At 36.5% G+C, this 22,192-nt stretch overlaps 1 protein-coding gene across 3 annotated transcripts in view; it reads right to left on the bottom strand.

Annotated features, from left to right (window-relative positions):
• Positions 1-22,192, bottom strand: part of CUL2 (cullin 2) — a 42,958-nt gene that overhangs the window by 14,897 nt on the left and 5,869 nt on the right. For 2 of the 3 annotated variants that reach the window (XM_069006481.1, XM_069006480.1), the window contains exons 3-10: positions 18,936-19,038; positions 16,999-17,093; positions 12,958-13,063; positions 9,963-10,045; positions 4,300-4,396; positions 4,097-4,207; positions 2,699-2,861; positions 1,404-1,528 (exon numbers count right to left, since the gene is read on the bottom strand). In XM_069006481.1, the coding sequence (XP_068862582.1) occupies positions 1,404-1,528; positions 2,699-2,861; positions 4,097-4,207; positions 4,300-4,396; positions 9,963-10,045; positions 12,958-13,063; positions 16,999-17,093; positions 18,936-19,038 (883 nt within the window). Of the gene's footprint in view, positions 1-1,403; positions 1,529-2,698; positions 2,862-4,096; positions 4,208-4,299; positions 4,397-7,195; positions 7,283-9,962; positions 10,046-12,957; positions 13,064-16,998; positions 17,094-18,935; positions 19,039-22,192 lie in introns of all 3 variants that reach the window. The other variant, XM_069006482.1, reaches the window with a different exon arrangement.

The raw sequence follows: 22,192 nt of genomic DNA, 5'->3' as shown, positions 1-22,192 counted from the left end.
AGAGCACACTTTGGAAATAAAAAGTCTAGGCTACATACACAGTCCTGCTATCCAACCTAGATTTGAGTCTATACTGCTCTCATGCCATCTAATTTTTCCCAACATGCCCTAAAATCCTTTAATAGACTTTTCAAAAATCATTAATGCTAACATAAATACAGCATTCAAGCAACTGATATAATAAACTGTTGCTTCTACACAGTGACTTCAGAGACAGAAAATCTGGACAATCCCTTTGCATTTTCCTACATTGGACAGTTACCAACTGAATTTCGTGCACTACATTCCAGCATCACATTCTGTATAGAAATGACTGACATGAGCTGGAGGGGTCCCTACACAGACAAGATGAAAGGCACAAGTGCAACAGCATGCAAGGCACTGGCTCTGTGGCATGGCTCCCTCCCCAAGTGCATTCTCAGGTCACACATTAAAAATGTTTTAAAGCACATAATTTGTACAATGGAACAAGTATTTCACACTTTCAAATTGTCTACATAAGGCTGTGAATTGTCATCACCCTCATGGGTCTGTATTTATTTCCCTGTGTAGAAACCACTAGTTTGAAAGAATAATTTCAATAAACCTAAAAATAATTTGAAAGCAAACTATACTACTAAAGACTTCAGTCCCTTTTCAGTAAGCACAGAGGAGTCACAGAACAGTAAGCATTCCTGTGCAGTCAGTAACAGAGTGAATGTACAACAGCTTGTGTTTATGTATTATTATAGACAGAAACACTGAATGGCTAAAGTCAGCATCCTAAAGCGAGCACAGATCGAGACAGCAAGATGTACACATGCACAAATACAATGTCAAATGAAAGCTTGTTGTTTGTCTCTGAACAGCAATGCTGGAGAAACAAAAATGGAATTGAGTAATTTAAATAGACATGAACTGAAAAAAAGTTTAACACACTTTAGGAAAATAAATAAGATATAATATTTTCAGTAATTTTCAGAAATGACAATATGAGACTACAAAGCCATTATGAAAACCACCACATTGAAATCATGACAGGATATCAAGTCTTTACAAAATGGAATCACTGGTTCCTAACATACCGGAACGGCAAATGCTACTGGTTTAAGAGAAATTCAGGAAAAAAATATGTACACAGAACAAAAGGACCTTCTTGCCCTGACAGTATTAAGCAAACAACAGGAAGTATCTAGCTGCAGTAGTTTCTGGTTAGATCACAACAATTACAACAATCAACTCTCAGATAAGTGTGGCACAGCTAACCATGCTGATGAGAAGTTATAATTTATCTATCATGTTCCAAACCAATTTTATATAGGCAAAATTAAAGGAAAAAAACAGGATAGACTAACAGGAAAAGGGCAATCACTTAATCAAGAATGTTAATCAAATAGTCATTTCAGCTGCCTGAGGAAACTCACGTTTTCCTGAGAAAGATTGCTGGTTGCTCTAAGGCCCTCATCATAGATATGGTTTTGTAGTTCCTGAATCATATGAGGTAAACCACTTGACACAGCACGAAGTAGAGTATACATATTTGCCATGTCTGTAACAGAGATACATTTTTATAGAGTACATTTAGAAACACTAAAAATTAACACTTAATACAGTATCATAATTTCACACAGAACTTTTAAAAGACTGAGACGAGACCAAATGTTTTGAAGGAAAAAATTAACATAGACTGGATCACTGACAAAAGAAAAAAAATGAAAGAGTAGGGCTATTATCAGCATTTACTGAGTCCTCCATTGTGACTTCCTCACTCTTCCAGTACTGCTTCTTTAGGAGAGACTCCAAGAAGAGAGGTGGACTAGTGTGGAGAAATAGTGTGCCAATTTATTTTAAACCTTGGCCTCTCTATATCTCCCTTAGCAGTAGCTGAATAAAATCAGTTTAGGTTTGTCTCCAGTGGTAGCTTGACATTTCTCTCAGGTTAGAAAAGCTCTAAACAACCAACCGCTATTTTTATTATATTTCGCCTCCTCGCAGCCCAAAAAAAGAAACCAAACAAAACAGATCCAAGCTCTGGTCAAACTTGAAAAATTCCCTGGAAACAGAACACACTATTACTAGACACAATTTGAGTTTGACTGTGAAAAATGATTTGTTTCACATAAGATACCATCTTCCGTGCAAGACTAAGCATTCTTTCAAGGGTAAGAGGCATGTAGTCATCAGGAAGCATGGTTTTTTTAGTCAGGCAGGGAATATAACTATAAGAGCATCTCCTTCTGTAAAAAGGATTTGGGATGAGAGGTCACAGAAGATTCATAAAAGTCATAAAAAATGACTATGAAAAGAAGCCAAAATATTTTGTAAGCCTGACCTGTTAAGTGATGATGAAGAAATCTGTAAAGACAGAGCCATTGGCTTACAAATGAAAACACAAGCATAAAGTATGATCAATTCTACAGGACACAGGACTTCAGTGTGTTTTTAGGCTGATTAAGACAAGGAAAGAGAAAGAGCATTAGCTGAAAGAAGGGCTGTTAACAGTAAAAAGAAGGTTTTGACTATAGACTTGGAAGAATAAAAATGAATTACATGACAAAAGAAAAATGTCATCCAGGCTTCAATGGGCATTTCTAGATAAGTAATATTAGTTGAAAATGCTTACGTACACAGAAGGTCATTGAAAAAAGACAAAGAAATTGCAATGCAAAATGAATAAAACAAAACCCATTTCACTCTTTTTGTGACCAATGAGACTTACCATTTCTTTTCTCTTGTCTGATAATATTGTGACATTCTGCATGTAGAAACTGCAAGTGATCAGCTACCATCCTCTGTTGGCATTCATGACTCACTTTGACATACGAGCTGGGATGCAAGTACTTCCGACATCGCATTTCTTCATCTTTTAATCTACCTAAAACCTGCAGACAAGAGTTTAACTGTGAGCTGAAGAAACACTGACAATCAATATAGAACCAGAATATACAACCAGTGTATATACAGAGAATGAGACACAATTATAAGAAATAAAGTTACAAAAGAACTTGTGCAGGATGCTGAAAAGTTAAATTGTTCTTCTGAATCAGGCTATTTCTCAATGAATATAATCTAGTCCGAGTACTGACTAAGCTCTGTCATTATTAGATGTCTAACAGCATTCCATAGTTCTCATCTCAAAATTTCTTGTTCCCTTTAACTTTGTGACCAGTCCTTCCCAATTTCTCTTTCTATACTTCTTATTACTTCTGAGAAAGTTTTACTACAATACCTAATAAAAAAAGAACTCTACGAATCACTTAACTGTTCCAAATCTATCTGCTTGTGCATAAGCATCTGCTCAATAGGTACAGGAGTACATCTGAGCTACTAATAAGAATTCTTTTTATAACTCAATGAAGGAAATAGGCTTTTTCATAAGGTAAGTCATATGAATACTGCCATAAAAGCACTTACATCCTGTGAATATGAGGGGAGTCTAGGGAGAGTAATGCAGCTGCAGACTGCTAATGATAGGCAAAATTGCTTTCAGTTTTGTTTAAGTCTTAGCCTGTCCCTGAATTACACCACAAGTGTGTAACCATTAGCTTCCACAGCCCTCAACTCTTCTACCTTGCTAGTGTGGACAGTATAGGACCAAGAACTGACTCCTAGTGTTGTACCAATCTTTGTTTTCTCAAACAAGGTATAAGAATTACAAATAATTTAACCACAACATAACTTCATACACCACAAAGCAAAATGAAAGAAAATCCACCTATGCAATTTTTAATAATGCTTTGCAACAACAAAGGTTGTTAGAGGCTTCTCTAACCACAAAATGCTAGAACTCTGTTACCCTACTCCAAACTAAAAGAAAATAAGGAAGTGAGGAAGTAATTCTGATCAACTTGATGTGTGTTTTAATTTTTGTCTTTTTTCTTTTTTTTTTTTACTTTTCATGGCATTGATTCATCATTTATTATGAAATACTTTGATACTGACTGTCCATCCATAGCAAGGTTTGCAGTTTATGTTCAGATTAACTGTATCACTAAAAAGTATCATTTCAATTGCATGAAAGCATTACACAAAGAACAACTATAAGAACTGTAAAGGACAACATGTATCATCAGTAAAATGATTTTAATTATTGCACGTGTATTGAAGAATCTCTTACCTTCTCCATGTACTGTGAGCAATTTGACTCTTGCAATAAGTTTGAAGCTTCTTGTTTATAATACTCCCCTGTTTCATTCAGAAAAGGACACTCAAAAATTTCCTGATAAAACTATAAGAGAGAATTTTTTTAAAGGAAAAAATAATGCATGTACTAGACTGACATTCAAAATTTAAAATACACAACCAGAAATGTGCATCTACCTTTAGGGGGAATTTTTTCTTATACTGTTCAACATGAACAAAGGAGTTAATAACCCCATGGATTACTTTCTGGTTTGGGTCTTCTCCACAGCGATCACTGAAACAGGCAAAGCAAACATTTATGAGAATGCAGGGTGTAACTCATCTATAGCCAAATGAAAAAGAAATTGGATTAAAACATGTTCCAGTAAACTTCTATGCTTAAATTGGCAAAATTAAATAAGATTAATCTTAAAATAAAAAATGCACTTCTCTCATGTACATTTAAATTGTTGAGATAATAATTCAAAACTGTTCAAAGGGATTTAAAGGTCATGAAATTTCCAAGTGTTTGCTAAGGATATAAGTATTCCAAATTACATATTCTAAGCAAGTAGTTTAAGAGCTACTGTAAGTTCCATCTTGTATTTTTTGCCTTTATTATATAGACTACCTTCACACTCTTGCCCCTTCAAAAAAATCCATCATTTTTACCAGCATCACAACAAGAAGCATGCTATTTTCTTTTCTGAATATCTACTATTCAACATGTACATTTCAAGTGGAACAAATAACACACCTGGCCCATTGTCATAATATTTAATCATACATCAGAAAAGCAAAACATTACATCTTCCAGTCAAGTTCTTAGCTTCAAATGAAGGAGTAGAAGAAAATGTTATCTTTAATTTCATTCAGTTGAAAATAGAAGTAATTAAAACAAGTGTTTTGCATGCTAAAAACATTAGTGTTCAGTCCTTTGCAAAGACTGGAAATCACAGACCAACATTCAAAACAGCAGAGACTTCCTCTTAAGACATGAAAAGTTCTAAAAACAGACCACTTTTCATATGCACTTTACAACAAAGTAAAAAAACATTCCCTAACTCCTAAGGTGTTAAATGGGAACAAAATATGATTTACAAAAGTATATTTATGATTGAACACCAAACACAAACATTCCTATATATCCATCTAGGCTGGGGTGAAATGGGAGAGAAGTAATTTTGCTGAAGTCATTTATTTTGGTTTGTAATCAGGAAAAACTCCAGAGGATGCCCATGAGCTGTGGAGGTTTACCAGGACAACCACACCAGCAGTCATTGTGTTATGCATGCCAGACCCTCTTCATCTATTCTTAACACTGTTAATTATGGATATTGCTTTCAAACACTACTGTTTTCTCAGATCTGAAAACTTAAGTTTTATGATGGGTGTAAAGAATTAGCTCTCTTAACAGATTATGAGCAGTCACTGTATGGTTTATGCAGCTTTAATACCCATTACAAATGAACTGAACTGATGGGTTCCATCACGGATGGTCTGATTTTTTCACCCAGGGAACCGGATGATTTCCTCTGGTGGTGGGAGCTGAAGCAATGGAATAAACCCGTGTTTGGGTACATGTAATCACACACCCTGAATCCTTGCCAACATCCCTCTGCCGGTCTGGTTTATGATGGCAGAGGCAGCAGCACAATCACAGAAGGGAAAAATGAAACATCTGCCCTGGGCCTGCAACTCCACCCCAGAGGGGCCCAGGAGCATGGAGAGCTGCAGGATGCATGCAGCCTGTGAATACAGCGCTATGCCATGGAGTGCAGGAGGCCACAGAACTAAAAGCATATGAGCATATTACAAAGCAGGGCTCTGGCAAGAGACAGCCCAGCCCAGCTCTCACATGCAGGGCTCTGGACCTGCAAAAGGACCCTGGACCAGGTACACAAACACAAGCAGCATTACTGGAGGAACAGCCCAAGCCCCAGCTTCCCTCTGCTCGGTTCACAGGCACTTCAGGCCTTAGCCCATACACATGTGGGAGGGGAAGGGGCAGCAATGGCCAGACCCAGGGGACTCAAAGGACAATGTACATTAGGAAAAAGCTGTACAGGAGACATGCGCCACAGAAGAGCTGGAAGAAAGGAAACAAGCTTTTGAGGCAGAGGTCAGATGGCACAAAGGTGATAAATGAAAAACCCAGCACAGAACAGGCCTTGCCTGCTCTGGCAGCCACTTCAGGTTTTTATTTACATCAATGGCACTCTGCTCCCAGGTATTTGTAGTGCAAATGACTACTTTCAACAATATTCGACAGAAGTTTTAAGGACAACTTTCACAGAAGTTGTAGTAGTAAGAGCAACTGCCACACTAAAAGGGAATTGGTGATTCTGCAAAGGCAGAAGTCTATGAAATGTTTATTTTCCTTCTTGGCAGCAGACAGCAAGCAATACAGATGCATAAAGTCACAGTGCAACAGCAACACAGGTTGAAGCAGGGATGTCACAGAGTATCTTGGATGAAAGGGTATGATGACATTTGGAAAGGAATCTGGATAAAAAGATAGTGTTAGAAACACAAGTTCCACTAATTCAGGTGATGACAAGTTTCTTTTTTCAAAAGAAACGGAGAAAGCTACAAAACACATGCACAAGAAAGTTGTGTTGATTTATATTAACTCCATCTTGTTTCCGTCTTAAGGCTCAAGCTAGCAGTGGATGTTCAACATGTATTGTACAGTGTATTACTACAGTCCAAAAGAACATCTCTAAAATTTCAGGTACAATAATAAATACCAGATTCATTAAAAGAAGATTCCATCATTCAAAAGAAGTGCTCTGCTGTGTCAGACCAAGAGTCTTGCAAGGCCAATTACCTACAGAATTCACTGTGAACCAGATGAGCCTGTTCTGAACATTTTTTGAGAAGTTAGCTTCCAGTAGCTTTAACTTCAAACAAATGGTATAGCTAATGTATCAGCTTAGACAGGAATAGGTTCAGTTAGTTAGAAGGTGTTAGTTATATTTAGTAGAGAAGCCTCTCTCAGTTAGTCTGTACTAATCACACTGTCATTTGAGATAGCACCTGAGTAATTTCCAAATTATTTCTGTTTAAGAATTTCATAGATGAATTTTCTCACAATTCAAGATCTTGTCGGCTTCCTGTTGTGTTGAAACAAAAATGCTTAAGTTGATATTCAGCTTGCCTTGTAGGAGGAGTGCTTGGGCTAGAGGGAGGGGGAAGAAAGTGTTATACTCAGAACTCTATATTAGGAGTGCAGTCAGACAAGACAAGCTTAAGCGATTTAAGATTTTTCTGCCGTTCAAGGGGGCTAATCCTGCTCCCTTTTGCTCAGGAACAGGCCTCCATCTCTCTTGCATTGCTCTGGCACTCATCTAATGCTTTGCTGAATTGACTCATTGTGCCAATCTGGAGAAACATTAGTCAAGACGGTTTTCTGTCACATTAGCAGTTCAGCTAGGTGAGCACCAAATTCAGCACATGAAAGGCAGTAGAGCACAGCCTGCTCCTTTTTGGTGTCAGTAAACTCTTAGATCAGTTTAGCCATCTTGTTCAGCTGAGCCACATGCCACTACTTGCATTTCTTTTATGTACCAAAAAAAGTTTGTCAATTTTAATGTACAATGTATTGCACAAGCTTATAGCTTCTAAAAAGTTGGTGTGCTCAAGACTTTAGTCAGAAACCTTTTTAAAAATCCAGTTAAATACATTGTTAAAGTGACATTTGAAAGAAGAATTTGTGGCTCTGGTTTCCTACCTTTTCCAGTATAGTAAGAAAGCCATTGTTATATGCAACCAGTTGACTACAGTGTTGGTTATCAACTCCACATATTGTTGCATGCTACACAAAACCTCCTGCCTAGAAGTAGTTCAACTGTCCCATCTACATAAATTTAATTTTTTTTAAAGCTTTGTAATAAACTGAACCTTGCACACACAAGTACTATGAGGAAGGCATAGAACAGAGGAGTTTTTAAGCATATACATGTATTAGTAATTTTATTAAAATGTTTAGGTTATATTATTCCCATGCATATTCTTGCACATCTGACAGATATAACTTATGGATACCCATTTTTCAAAGACCTTGTTTAATCTCTGAATTACTGAACTCAATGCCAAAAGACATTTAATAGTTGCTTTCAGCAGAGTCTTTAAAACTGCCTCTTAAAAGCTGTATTGATCACTGAAATTACAGCAAAGAACAGCAACAAGCCTACTGTTACGTGTAAAGGCCATCCTCAGAATCCCCACAGGAAGCCCTACATTTGATGATAGCAGGAAAAAAACAGCTAAAAGAAGTAGTTCTCTCTTATGTAATTCATTAAATGATATGCAGATCACAAAGTGGCTAGAAGAAATTTAATATAAATTTTTAGATGTATATTTTGAGAAGCAGAACTGAATTAACATCTCTGAGATGACACAAAAGACTCCTTAATAAAAAAAGGGGGAAAAATCCAGATCCAACCATTAGAGACAATGACTGAATTTTTACTTTAAAGTTTCCAAACAGTTGAGTAACAAATAATGTCAACTTGTTACAGTCTCAAAAGCTAATGCCTCCGAAGCCAGTGACAGCCTTGATCTCAACACCCTTGGGAGGTCTGCAGTCAGTCTCAAGCCAAATACAAACCCTTACTTTTAGGGGCATGAGATGTCGGCTGAAAAAGGTTTTCACACACATTTCCACTCCCACCCACCATACATACAATAACTAAGACAAGTCTTCAGCATCACTATGCTTGATGTAACAAAGGAGAATTTTCTTCACCATGAATTAGGGAATCTCCATTTAGTAAAAATAAATTGTTAGAGTAAAAATGGATAAAGCAATATCAGTCCTGATTACAAAGGAACCATGATTCAACAACCAGAAGCAAATAAACACTTCCTGGCTTCAGAAATGCTATCCAAAAGAGACATCATATCAGTTACTTTGCTGTCAAATATTTCATTCAGGAATGAAAAATACAAATAAAATACTAAAATTAGGTTTTCAGTGCCTTACAAATTTTTTCTGACCAACTGCATGTTCAACCTCAATCTGCCAAATTACCTCACTCCTCAGTTTATCTACACTAGTCTGGTCACCTGAGTAATCACTTAAAAAAACTCCCAATCATTAGGCAACTCCAGAGTTACCCTAAATAGTGGTAGAAGTGTGGAAACTGATGGAACTACACACAAGATCTGTAGTAGATGTCAAAATTTCTGTTTATTCATAATAAGAAGATCCTTTAGAAGTTAAACAAAAATTTTAAACAGAAGTCCCAAGTTGTTTGGCTTTGTTTAGAAGTCAAAAACAGTATTCAGAAATAAAATAACTTTCCCTCAAACTGCAAAAAATAATTATCTTCATTTCATTCAAGTCAAACACCAAAAATTTTGAGTGAAGGTACTGATCTGAAAAACAGAAGCCCCGGACCTCAGTTTTTCTGGCAGATAAACAAGAATTGTTCTGAGTTCCATGCAAAACAAGATAGCTTCTCTGGCTTTGGCAAATCTTTGCCCAAGGCCTGGTTCTTAAGTTTACTGACAGTACAGAAGCTAAAGGCAGTCAGCATCAGGGGGTGAAAACGGCAAAAGGCATGGGCCTGGACAATTATTCTAACTCTTCCCCTATCCCATTGATAAGAAGGGTTGCTGAAACAGAAAAGATCACTACTCTGAGGTTACAGGGAATTCATTGCTTTTTTCTACGCATGAAAGCCACAAATACACAGCTACAATGAGAAAAGCTGATATACCATTGTCATCAGGTAAGAAGTTACCTTAAAAAAACCAAACATAAAAGAAGACTATGATAGTCCACAGATTTTCAAAGTAAAGAAAACTGCAATGCCCCCACATTATGTTAAAGCAAGAAACAATCAAGCACTCACTTTTTTATTTCTCGGAGGAGCATCCGAATAAGGATGGCCTGCAGTGGCTCAATCATTAATTTTCTCCACATATCAAGAGCTAGCTGTCAGAACACAACACAAGTTTATATCAATAAAAAGTACATTTAAAAAACCCTGAAAACCACCACACCAAACCCAGAACAATACCAAAGATAACACAATTCCCCATTCAGGATTTTAAAAATTCAGTTGTTACACAACCTCTTCTTTCTTTAGTCAGGCAGTACCTGAATGCAGGCTTTCCAACCTACATTCTTCCTACACATTTAATAGAACTCATTCCTTGGTTCCACTTCATCAAGTATTCTCAAATGCATATAAGGACCCCAAGTAAGCTGGTTACAAGGGCAGATTTTGACAGTACATATAAACAAAACATCTGCACAGTAATAGGTAAGTAACATGCCTTCCTACCCTAATGTCTGAATGTGCACAAACACCAGTATTTCTAACAATGATTGCAAAATAAGCCTCACCTGACAAAAGAGAATTTCTCTTGGCCAATTTGTCAGAGGTCATTGTCAAAGATACAGAATCCTTTCATCCAGCACACAAAGAACATCTCCAAACTAAGATTTTTACAGCTTAAGCAAGGTCATTGGCAAGCTAAAATTTGGCTTCAAATGGAATTCAAATCAATTTACATTAGGGAGAGGCCACCCTATTCCTAATATTTCATTAGAAGAATCAGTCAAGTGGACTCAAATATGTCAAATTCTTATGGGTGAAGTAGTTGCTCCCAACATATACCATTTTTAAAAACACAATTGCATTAGTTCAAATGAGCTTTTACACGAGTCAAAGTCAGATTTAAAGCCCAAAAGGGATAACATGATCCCTTATATACTGGGAATAATCACACATATGAAACCCCCAAAAACACCTGCCAGGAAGTAGTAGACTAGGAAAAAATGAAACTGCTAATTTCAGTAAGGACAGAGGGAATATTGCTTCTAAGAAAACTTTGACACAACTAACAGGTCATTAGCTCTAAAAATTGAACTATCCATCAGGTATGTCTTAATTGAAAGCAGGCACATAGCTATCAGCTACAAATCTGACCCACTCCATGAAATAAATCTTCCTTTTAAAGAGCTGACAAATGAACTTGCTCTGGCTGTCCCAGCTATTCAGCACCCATGCTGCAATACAGGGTTCAGAAGGTAAACCTGGCACAACTGTTAAAGGAGAGGTAAAGGTTTGCTTATAAATCCAAAGATAGATCATGTTTTGAAATCAAAGTTGTCTTAGGAGTGATTTTCACAGTCTCGACTTGTCGAGAGTAGCTGGAGAACAGTTAAGTTTCTGTAAGACAACAGGAATGCATCCAGTAAAGAATGAAAGAAGCCAGCTTAAAGAAGCCAGCTCTGGAGAGAGAGAAGAAAGGGAGAGAAAAAAAAAATGGAGAAGAACTGACACCTTTTGTGATTATGAGGTGAAGAGAAACAAGCTCAGGTAGATCTCTTCTGCAGTGTGGTCTCTAGCATGGTCCTTCTCACATATGAGCTACCAGTGGGAAGCAGATTCAAGTCACCTATTGGAATTTTCTTGTCAAATAAACTATAGACAGATCAATCCAGCAACTTGATGTATTAGTTCAAGACAGTTTCTTCCTCTTGCAGATAAGGACTGATCTTAAGTTTCTCCAACTAGACTGGCAATAGTGAACATGGCAGTTTTCTCAATTTTCCAGAATCTATTTCTGGGGGAAATAAATCCAAAAGACACATCTTAAACACCTCCTAGCTCAGGGCTCCATAGAGCCACTGAAAACACAGGAGTTTGAAATCAGTGATAGGAGCTCAACTCAGAAAAGCAGTCTCCTTCACCATGCATGCATAACATACAGAGTATCTCCTGCAAGCACTGGCAGACTATTTTCATTAACTGATCTCATCTTGTATGCTTCCTAGTACAACAATTACTGAATGTCTGGAGCACTTGTGGGGATGAAGAACTGTTTGAAACTGTGCCCGCACATCTCTCACACCCATGTCCACTCTCTGTTACACACCTCGGAAGAATTAAGAAAGAATGTACTTGTTTAAGATTACTGAAAAGCTCCCAAAGTTTCATTACCACAGAAGAGTGATGTTGAGACAGACTTCAGTACAAAGAGTGCAGTTCGGCTTCTAAAAACACTGGGCAATATTTCTGTAACTTCATGTTGAGACTGAAGAGAACTATATTTAAATTAAACATGTTTGGCCTTGGGTAGGTAAAGGCCAGATCATCTCAGTCATTTAAAAAGGCATAAATGGTAATTCCTTCCATTCTAAAGTGATGAACAACTGAAGTATTTTGACTTCTGCCGAAGCCCCTTGTACAATCCAAAGAATAAAAGATAGAATCCTACAGGAACCATAAGGAAAGAGAAAATGCTTTCAAAACAAAGACTTGATAAACTTGCTGAGTGCCTTGTATATCAAGAAACAGAGCAATGAATTCACCAAAAACAGTCCTGCAAATTAATACATGAATGCAGGACTCAAGTCTTCATTACTTTTCAGGACAAGGGAGTGACTGCCATAAACCTAATCCTACACCAGCCATGAACAGATATTAACTTTACTGCCTTGAGATTCTCAAAAAAAGCTTTTACACTTTGTCACATCAAGAAATAGAAGCCTAAAAAGTAATGTTGCAAGGGCTTCCAAAAACAAAAGGACACTGCTTCACTGCTGTTTTCTAGATAGCAGCATCACTTAAGAATCTAAAGTTTGTTTGCAAAGAGGTCCTTTATCACATTTTAAACTCAAGTTCTCCAGCGGTTTTCATATTTGCTTTTTTCCCCGCCAGGTCACTCTGTTTTTCTACACCAAAACTGTAATCTCATTTTACAAAGGGGACAGTGCTTACATCTTCGACAATATTTCTGTGACATAAAAAAGGGTGAAAATTTCAAAGGACAAACCTGAACTTGTAGCACTTCTGAATACAGTTTATATCTGATTCCACTTTCAGAGATACCTACCTCTCCAATTTCCATCAAAGGTTCATTCATATCCACCCCTCCATAACCATACTGAAGATCAGCTTCAGTCAATTTGTTCTTCTTAATAAACTGTGTGTTGAGGTACCTGTAGAAATAAAGATATTCTAATCAAAAGAGGCAAAATTTGGGCTTTTTAAATTAAAATTAGAATTGTGGAATGTCTTCCACATCACAAAATAGAACTTCCTTTAACCAATGCCATTGCTATTTGTAGAAAAATGTTACAATACAAATGACTTCAATTTAAAAGAACTTACACCACATAAAAATAGTAGTGTTAGTAATTGAGAGATAAAACAGGAGCCTGAAATACACTGTCAGCATTTTCTTGGTGAGCAAAATACTTGTGTAAGAATCCAACCCTTCAACACGCACGGCTATGTTACTCATACATACATATATGTGCAAAATAACTGCTAAATTCACAGATTAGTATTAGAATGATAGTAGCTTATTTTAATGATAGAAAAACACTCCTACTATCAGATATTTTTAAGTTAAAAGTATTTTCTTCAACCTGTACCATTTATTGTTTTGGGTTTCTCTCAGACAAACACAGAAGTACTGCTAATTTTAACAGCATGAACTTTTGTTATCTAGGATCCCTTAGGTCATGGTTACTAGCTAACAGCCAGATTACAAATTTTAAAGAGAAGATTTTGCAGAAGTTATTTTAATTAACAATTATAAAGAAAAAATGCTATAAATGCTTTTTTAAAATTCAGCATTTACTAGTGTATGCATAGTTTTTTTAAAGAACACAAAACTGATTCTGTACAAGACCCACTAAAACATCCTTCTCAATTCTCAGTATTCCCATAAAACAAATATTACAACATTTTTTAACTGAACCATTCTCCTTTTCTTTCCCAGATAACTGGGGAAAAAATTCTAATATATTTCATAACTCCACTTACAATATTTCTTATATTAGAAATGCTTAAATGAGGCAACTGAGAATGTTTTCTTAATTTCTGACCCAACCAGAAGTTTTGAGATGCCCAGTTTCAGACACTGAGAAGAGCCGAATTACTGAGGCACTTTAAGAGATTCAGGCTTCAGAGCCTGCACCAGACTGGAGATGTCTGAACACTCTCGGCATGAAGGCAAAAGCCATGCAAAGGAGCAAAGGAGGAACACACTGTGAAATCCTGTGAACTTGAAAGAATTTAGGACACCACAAAGTCCAAAGAAGGAAGACTTGTCATAGTGCAGAGATGACAAACTGGAGTACAGTGGCCTGAGCTACTTTCAGACTCTTAGAGAGTACTGTGAACCCCAGTGCTACTATCAGTACCAACCATGAACTGCAAATGCAGAGAAGGCTACAGGCCCTCCATGTCATATAAAACCTGTGAGGACATCAGGAACAGCTGGAACACCAGCAGTAAGCAGGCATGCTCCTTGTAGGTACATGGGGAAAGTGGCCAATCTGCTTTTTCTCATTAAACTTGCTGGAAAGGAAAGCTCCACACTCCCCTCACTCACCCCCTCTCTTCCATCAGTACATACAGAAAGAGAACTAAGAGTAGCATATAAAACTAAAAATTGCTATACCTTGATATGCTGGTATTATTACAAATATTTTAAAGACAAAATGGAACAAAGCAAAAGCTGCACCATATGTGTTTAGTTTTCAGGATTTTATTATGAATAATTGCAATACTTCTTTCTTTTTCTTCTTCTTTAAATGACTTAATTTCAATTTGCTGGATAAGAAAACCCTCCAATCATTTGAAATAAAAGTATACAGGCCAGATTTTTTAAAAGTACCTATGACACCAGTTACAGCACCAAGACACTGGTAAGGCCTAATGTCCAGGATTGTTTTTATCTGCTATTTTTATCATCAGAACTAATAAAAACAAAAACTGAAAATGTTTCTTTCAGTGATCCTTATTCCATCAGTTTTATCACCTTGGTTTAGTCACGCACATATGGGGTTTTACTTTTCAAATGGAATCCAGGTTTGTTTTCCTACCAAAATGCACTGAAGAGGGTGGGTGAAAAAAAACCAAATCAAAATCAACACTGAAGAAAGAAAAGATTTAACTCATTTGCCAATTAAGTGATTGATCTTGCATTTTATGAATTTTGCTCAAAAGTGTCTCACATTTTAGTACTGTTTCAAATACTGCCTATCAGATTAGAAACAGAGATGCATGCCTAATTAAATTTTAAGGGAATCTATTTTAAAATAACTTTCAGATTACTAGCTGTAGACATTAATTTAATTGCTGGAAGAATTATACAAACTAGAACCTGGGATACAAGAGAGTCAACTAAATTATGGTACTTTTCTGAAGGCAGGCATGCAAGTAAGAAAAGAACTCCAACTGCTTTATAAAAAGCAGAATATCTTCCTATGGTATTCACAAGTATTTTCATCCAAAATATTCTCTCAAAAAATGAAAGAGTGACATAATGACATTCAGTTAATGAAGGGCTTCCAGTGCATGAAAGTCATTACAATTCTACTACTCAAGCACTGAATTATTTCTTGTCCTCATGTGGGGTCTTCTAGTTCCCATTACAATGTATGTTTTATTATTGAAGAGAAAGATCATTCTTTCACAAAGTTATACCTTTAGGGACTTCTAAAAGATATGACAAAATTCAGAATTTCAGCACAAAGAACGAAGTTACAACTTGGAGGTGAAAAAGAACACCCTAACAAGTACATTTTCGGGACCAAAACACAATATACAAAGCAGGAAAAAGAGTTAGGATGGGCGAGTTGGTGTGAAATATGAGCTTATGTAAATGTACAGGTTGGTGTATGTACATAATATCTGTTTGGGAAAAAAATGCCCTCACCTGTTTAAAAATAAAACAAAAAATTAAGTTCCACCATGGGAGAAGTATTTTAATTTGTTTGTTTATGACCAGAGGCACACAAGCTCTCAGAAAAACCATCACACGAAGCACAATCAGTGAGATGTATACACATTACATACTTGTCCTGTTTTTTTCTCTATCAACTCTCCAGTTAAGTCAGACACATTATGAAACTAAAGTTTGCAAGCTCAGGATAGACTCCATCACATCTGTTCCCAGTGTGATAGTGAAAATTTAATAGTCTACAAGATCACACATACATCTCCTAACTTACTAGTAAAGGTCCTGAAATCCTTTGTAAATCTGCACATCATACCATCAATTAAGTACAATGGTAAGTGCCTCTTAAATGATATTTACCTACTAGGTATCACATGCATAATAGACATCAGAATGTTCAACCTACAGTCCCAGTGGGATTAAAATCCAAATCCTAGTAAATCCAAAGCCATATCAACACAGTTATAATTTTAGCAACTCAGAAATGGGTAGAGTTTTCTATGCTCAAGCTATCATTATTAGCAATGAAATACATTCACAACTCAGGAAAGAGCAGACTTATAAAAATAAAAGGGTTTAGTTGTGTTATTTATAGATTTGGCTGTAATCTACTGGAAAAAAAAAGAAGAGAGTAAAATGGATTACTTGTATACAAACTGTTAGTTTCTTAAGTTCTCAGAAAAGGAGTAAGGAGAAGTTTTCACTCCCTCTCCAACCCCTGCAGCTCAAACATTCACCTGAAAATAAAGGACCTAAAGAGCACATCACCTTGTCTGAAAGGCCCCACTAGAAGGGAGAATTGTGGTTTTGCCAAGGTATGTGGCAAAGCTTTGAATCAAACAATGCTGGTTCAACTGCACACTGCAGTCCAGTGCCATCCTTGTAGAAGAACTCCTAGAATTATGAGCTTATATGCTGCAGGGCTGATGAGCACCAACACATTCAGCACTGCAACATCAAGCAGAACACAATAGTAATGAAAGAACTTTAGGAACCATCTTGGATACTTACCTGTTGAGGCATTATTCCTTCTTTCTCATGTTCTGCTACCATAACTATATTCTCTCCAAAATTGACCTGAGGCATATTCATCTATTGCTCTCTTTAATCAACACTCTTCAACTTAAGCTGCAGATAATTTTAATAATTTCAAAAGTTTAACAACTCTTTTGCAAAGCTTACCTGTATAAACAGTCCATATAGTCTGCCCCTTTGCTATACTCTTCCCAGTATCTGTGATACATAACCAGTACTTGTTCTTCAGCTTCCAGAACTCTCTGTGAAGGCACACCCCCCCCCACTAGAATTAGTATGAAAATAGCACACATACTTAGAAAGTTATAATGAGATTATCATTGTGGAATAGTATTTGCATATTCAGAATTGTGGCAATGACCAAAAAGCTAACAATCTTAATACTACCAAGTTTTGGTAAGCCAGCTACAACATCTGGACTTGCTTGATTTTGCATTTAAAAATAGCAATCTCTCTACTGTATTATTTTCTATTGATCTTTTCAGAAGTACCTACTCGAATAAGCCTGTTTCATATTCTCACATCATACTGGCGGGATAACTCACAGAACCATTCTCTCACTGACACAGATCAGTTTTATATTCACACAGCCACATGCACTGCACACTGGAGGAATTGACCAACTATAACCATTTAAAACCACTATCCTTACTGGACGGACAAGTCCTTATACTTAACAAGAATAAAACAATTTTAACAGATACATATAAATGTAAAATGCATATAAGTTTTTCAAATCTAGGCCCAAATATTTTGAAATTTAAGCAAATCATCATCTAAAAAGCTACTGTCTGTCTCAAAATAGATTCATACTTCAGAGAATTTACACTAATTCAACAATGTAAATTCAACAATTTACACTAATTAGTATGATTTGTGAGGGGGGATGAGATACTAGGAATTCAACTTTAATTCTCTCTAGAGTTTGTATTTTAAAATCTGGCTCAAGCAGCAAAGAAGCCTATGCAAAAAATCCAAAAAATGTTAAAAAAAATCATGAAAGAGAAAAACTGGCAGACAAAAAAGACTTGAGAATGCTTTCCTCTGCAGTATGCATTTTGCTGAGATTTTGCAACGCTATTTCAGAGGCGAGTGGTGGATAGCCAATTTAAAAAATGGATGTATGCTTTCAGCTACTTCCGACAGCTTCTACTGTGCTGGCACCTGCCTGATTATCCTAAGTGAGCTCATTCAGCTCACTAAATAAATGAGGAAGAACTTATTTGGCAGAGTTCTCTGCTAGTTTAGTGAACTGATTTAGTATATCAGACTGTCAGAACCATTCTCTGTAACCTGTGGAACTGCCCATTAAGACACCCAGCCTATCCTGTCAAATACTCAGGTACCTAAGCATGAAGCCATTTAGCAGCACTATCCAGAATTTGCAATGCTTTATCCCCTGTAAAGACATTAAAGACAGGTAAGCATCTTATTTAAATCTACATCTCTTTTTACTGATATAGAAGGAGGCACCGTTCATCTATCTGATCTATTAAACACAATGAATCATGATTCTGATGAAATTTGCTGTCTTAGCTGAGGAAACAGAAGATAACTCACAGCTATACAGATATACCAATATTGTTATTTGTCATAATAAATAATTAGCCATTATTTCCTCTCCTCCCAAGCATTTGTGTTATTTCCCACATATTTCAGAAGGTTTTCTTTTGTTTTTTTTAACAGAGTATATACAATCAGTTTCCAAGACTCTGGAGTAGATATTTTTCTGCTGAAACAGAAGGCTAATGACAAACTACAGTACATTTTCAAAGTGAAGATGTTCCTCAAACTAGTTTGACTATAAGCATTCAACAGAAAAAAAAGAACCTGCTTTTCAAGCCAATGAATATATTGTATAAACCATAACTGTTGGCTTAGAAAGAAAATTATTTATTTTGTATTGCATATCAACATATCTGTATCTGCCTACATTGTTGTGTGATATGTGTTACGTATTTCATATATACAAGTACTGTGTCTCTGTAACTCTGCCATCTGTGATTTAGTCTCATAAAAACCTACAAACAGTCAAAAGAAGGACAAAGAACACCTACATGGACATCAGTAACTGTACAGGTTACCTTGTGCAAATGGCGTACGTGATTCTCCAAAAAAATTTTAGTCTCAGTATAAAGTCTCTCTCCAAGAGGTTCAGGATAGGCCACACACAAAGCATAAATGTCTCTGGGCTCAAAGTCAAGGTTTGTATTAAAGTGTGAAAACATATCAACAAAATTTATGATTTACAGAACCCTTTCTTCCCCACATAAGAAGTTTAGGTTTTGGGGTCTTTTTTACATTCAAGTAAAAAAGACAAAATGGAACATTTTCTGAAGTTAGTGTAAGTACTGGCTTGTACAGAATCCAAGTTTACAGCATCAATATTAAATTTTAAATAGTGGATGCTGAGGGAATGTTAGAGCTAAGATCTTGAAACTTCTGATAGCCCCATACTGATGTGGCTTCTACCCTTTATTTGCCATTTATAAACAATATTCAATAATCTCAAAGTGGAAAAACAGCTTTTATGCACCATTCTTCTGTATTTGCAGCCAATATGAACTAAACTCTTCTCATATAATGGAAAGAAGCACTAATTAGGCTAAGAACATGATTAGCCAAGTACAGAGCAGAGCAAACACACGGTGAAGCCAGCTTCAACTTTTCCTTCCTGGAGTCCAAAACAACTTACTGTCCCTGCATTTTGCCCTCAACTCCACAGGTAAAACAATTTCAGGGAATACTGAAAATTAAATAATCACAATGGCGGTGTGGATAAAAAAAGTTTGTATTCTTTTAACCATTATTGTAATTTCAGTAATCCTGTTTAGATCACAGCCACACAAAACAGTCGTACTTGCTAACTTATATGGGCAGCAGCAAACTGCTAAACCACCCTTAAGGTGATTTTGTCCCTAAACTACCTTGCAGAGCTACACCTTTGGTTTATATCAAGTTTTAAGAGTAATTTGAGGAAGAGAAGCTATGACTAAGAACTTTGCCTTCAGAAAAGTCAAGCAAGGATCAGGTCAAGCTTCACATCAACAACCTCGTGTTGTTCTGTAGAAATTACTTTAAAACATTATGCTTAACCACTAAGCCTCGGCACTTTTTAAAGCCAGCCATGGCAGAAATCAATGATTGTATATCACTTAAATTAAGAGAAGACACAAGATCTGCTTTCCTCTAGTCTACCCTAAAAAAGCACATACCTGTGCAAAAGCAGGTAGAAGACACACACAGTTGAAGAGTCACCTGCTTAATCTACAGAACAGTGTCAAGCTCTCATCACACAGCTTGTCCAAATGCATGCTTCATTTTTTATATGGAATTACTACTCAAAAGAAAGAAGATTCTGATGCAGGAGAACTAATTAGGAAAAAACCCTTTATCTGGCAACTGGAATCTCAGACAGCCCAATCAGAATCTAATCTTGAGTACAGTTATTTCATTCATATAGATCATCTTTATTAGAATTCTCCTCGAAACAGCAAGAAGCATCCAATGGAAACACTGAGAAACAAAACAGGCAACATTTGCTGCCCTGTAACAGTAGCTTGCACTACACCAGCTTGTAAAGCTATGACCAATAAAGTACCAAAACAAACTTACACAGTGAAGAATGAAAGATTCTATTAAAGAGATTGCAAAGGATAATTGGTTTTTACACTTTCCCCTCCCCAACAAATTTTCTCAGTCTAAGGATGGTGAGTAGTCAAATGCATCCTCAGTATAATTCAAACCACAAGCCTCTTCACTATGCAAACATATTTTTGAGAAATTAAACTCAGAAATCTTCATAAGCTACTCACAAGCAAAGGGGACACACGTCTTCTCTTTAGATCTACAACTACACTATCTGTCACCAAAACTATTACAGATCTCTACTACAAGGACAACTTACAACAAATTTAGAGGAAAGAGGCAGTCTTCACCACAGCAGCACAAGAAAAGAGCAACAGCAGTTTATTTGATGAAAGCAGCAAACAAGTACTTCTAAATTTATCTTGTAAACAAGTTTCTTAGTTTAATAACCCTGCTTAAGACTACAAATGGTATCTCTGCTCCTTCATGAAAATGCACATCTTCCAAACATGCCTTTCCTTTTTCTAGAGAATAAATTTTCTTATAAATGAAGAAAGCTGAATTTAGTATTCTTCCTTGACATACGCCACTGTGTTTAATATCAGCAGATATGCAACCTAAGAGCTTAATCACAGCAGCACTTGAACAGGCACCTCACCTTCCTGTATCAACCAAATACTATTTGCTGGATACCAAGTTTCTCTGGAATTCTACAAAAGAAAAGCTTTCATGAGACTGAAATACAAAACTGCTGACTGTAGCAAAACTGCTCTTTCTTGATCAATTTGCACCTGTTTCTTTATTCATTTTGTCTTTGAGGCCAGAATCCAAATTTAAGGGTCATATTCAAAATGTTGTGACTCTCTTAACAAAAAAATAAACTCTGAGGGGAAATGAATCACTAATCATCCTTGGTATTTTACTCCTTAAACTTAGAGCACATTTTTCTTGTGCTACTGTCTCTTAGAAGAACAGGAGGAAGCCTTTACTGTTCAATAATTTATCTTTAATAGTGAAAACCATCTGTCCTTCCAGTTCAGCATGCACTTTTGCAGGGTGAGAAAGGCCAGAGGAAGCTGCAGCCAAACTGCTGCCTAGGGGCCTCCACTCTATATTGAGAACAAGAACATCAAAACCCTTCTGTGATTTAAGTGCTTTGGTAGTTGCTATTTGAGGGGCATCACCCAGCAATGGGAAACTGAAGCACTTCCAAACTAAGAAGGAACAATAACAAAATTACTGTCAACCAGAAAATACTATATCCAAGGTTATACAAGCTCACAAATATTGTCCTCAGGGTTAAAAAAGCATCTAGTTAAGACTTCTCTAGGAGACCAATGCAAGGTTTAGGAAAATTTCTATTCATCAATCTTCTGTAACAGAACCAAAATTTGTAGAGGATTTGAGGATTCAGTCAGAAAGAATCATGACCGTATGAACTTTACTTACTCTTCTCTTTGGGCCAGTTGTTCTTAAAGATACCTGTTTAAGTTTCTGGTTCATTATAGGATCCTTGTAAAACAGTTCATTAGAGAAGTGAGAAGAAACATGGAGAAAAAATGGGGATGCTGCATACTTTTAAAATAATTCTGTTTGAAGTACAGCTACCCCTGGGTACTGTTCATCTTATTTGTAACTTACTGGGTGGAAAACTAAAGACAACAACAGGAAGAGCCTGATGTCCTACCTTTTCAAAAAAGTTCTAGGTAAAAGGCAGTTACCAAAGTACAGGTGAACTACCTACCACTCTCTA

The sequence above is a fragment of the Aphelocoma coerulescens genome, chromosome 2 (genome assembly GCF_041296385.1).
Source record: "Aphelocoma coerulescens isolate FSJ_1873_10779 chromosome 2, UR_Acoe_1.0, whole genome shotgun sequence".
Classification (NCBI taxonomy): Eukaryota; Metazoa; Chordata; class Aves; order Passeriformes; family Corvidae; genus Aphelocoma; species Aphelocoma coerulescens.
The sequence above is the reverse complement of the archived record's forward strand: the minus strand, read 5'-3'. Positions and strand labels throughout refer to the sequence as shown.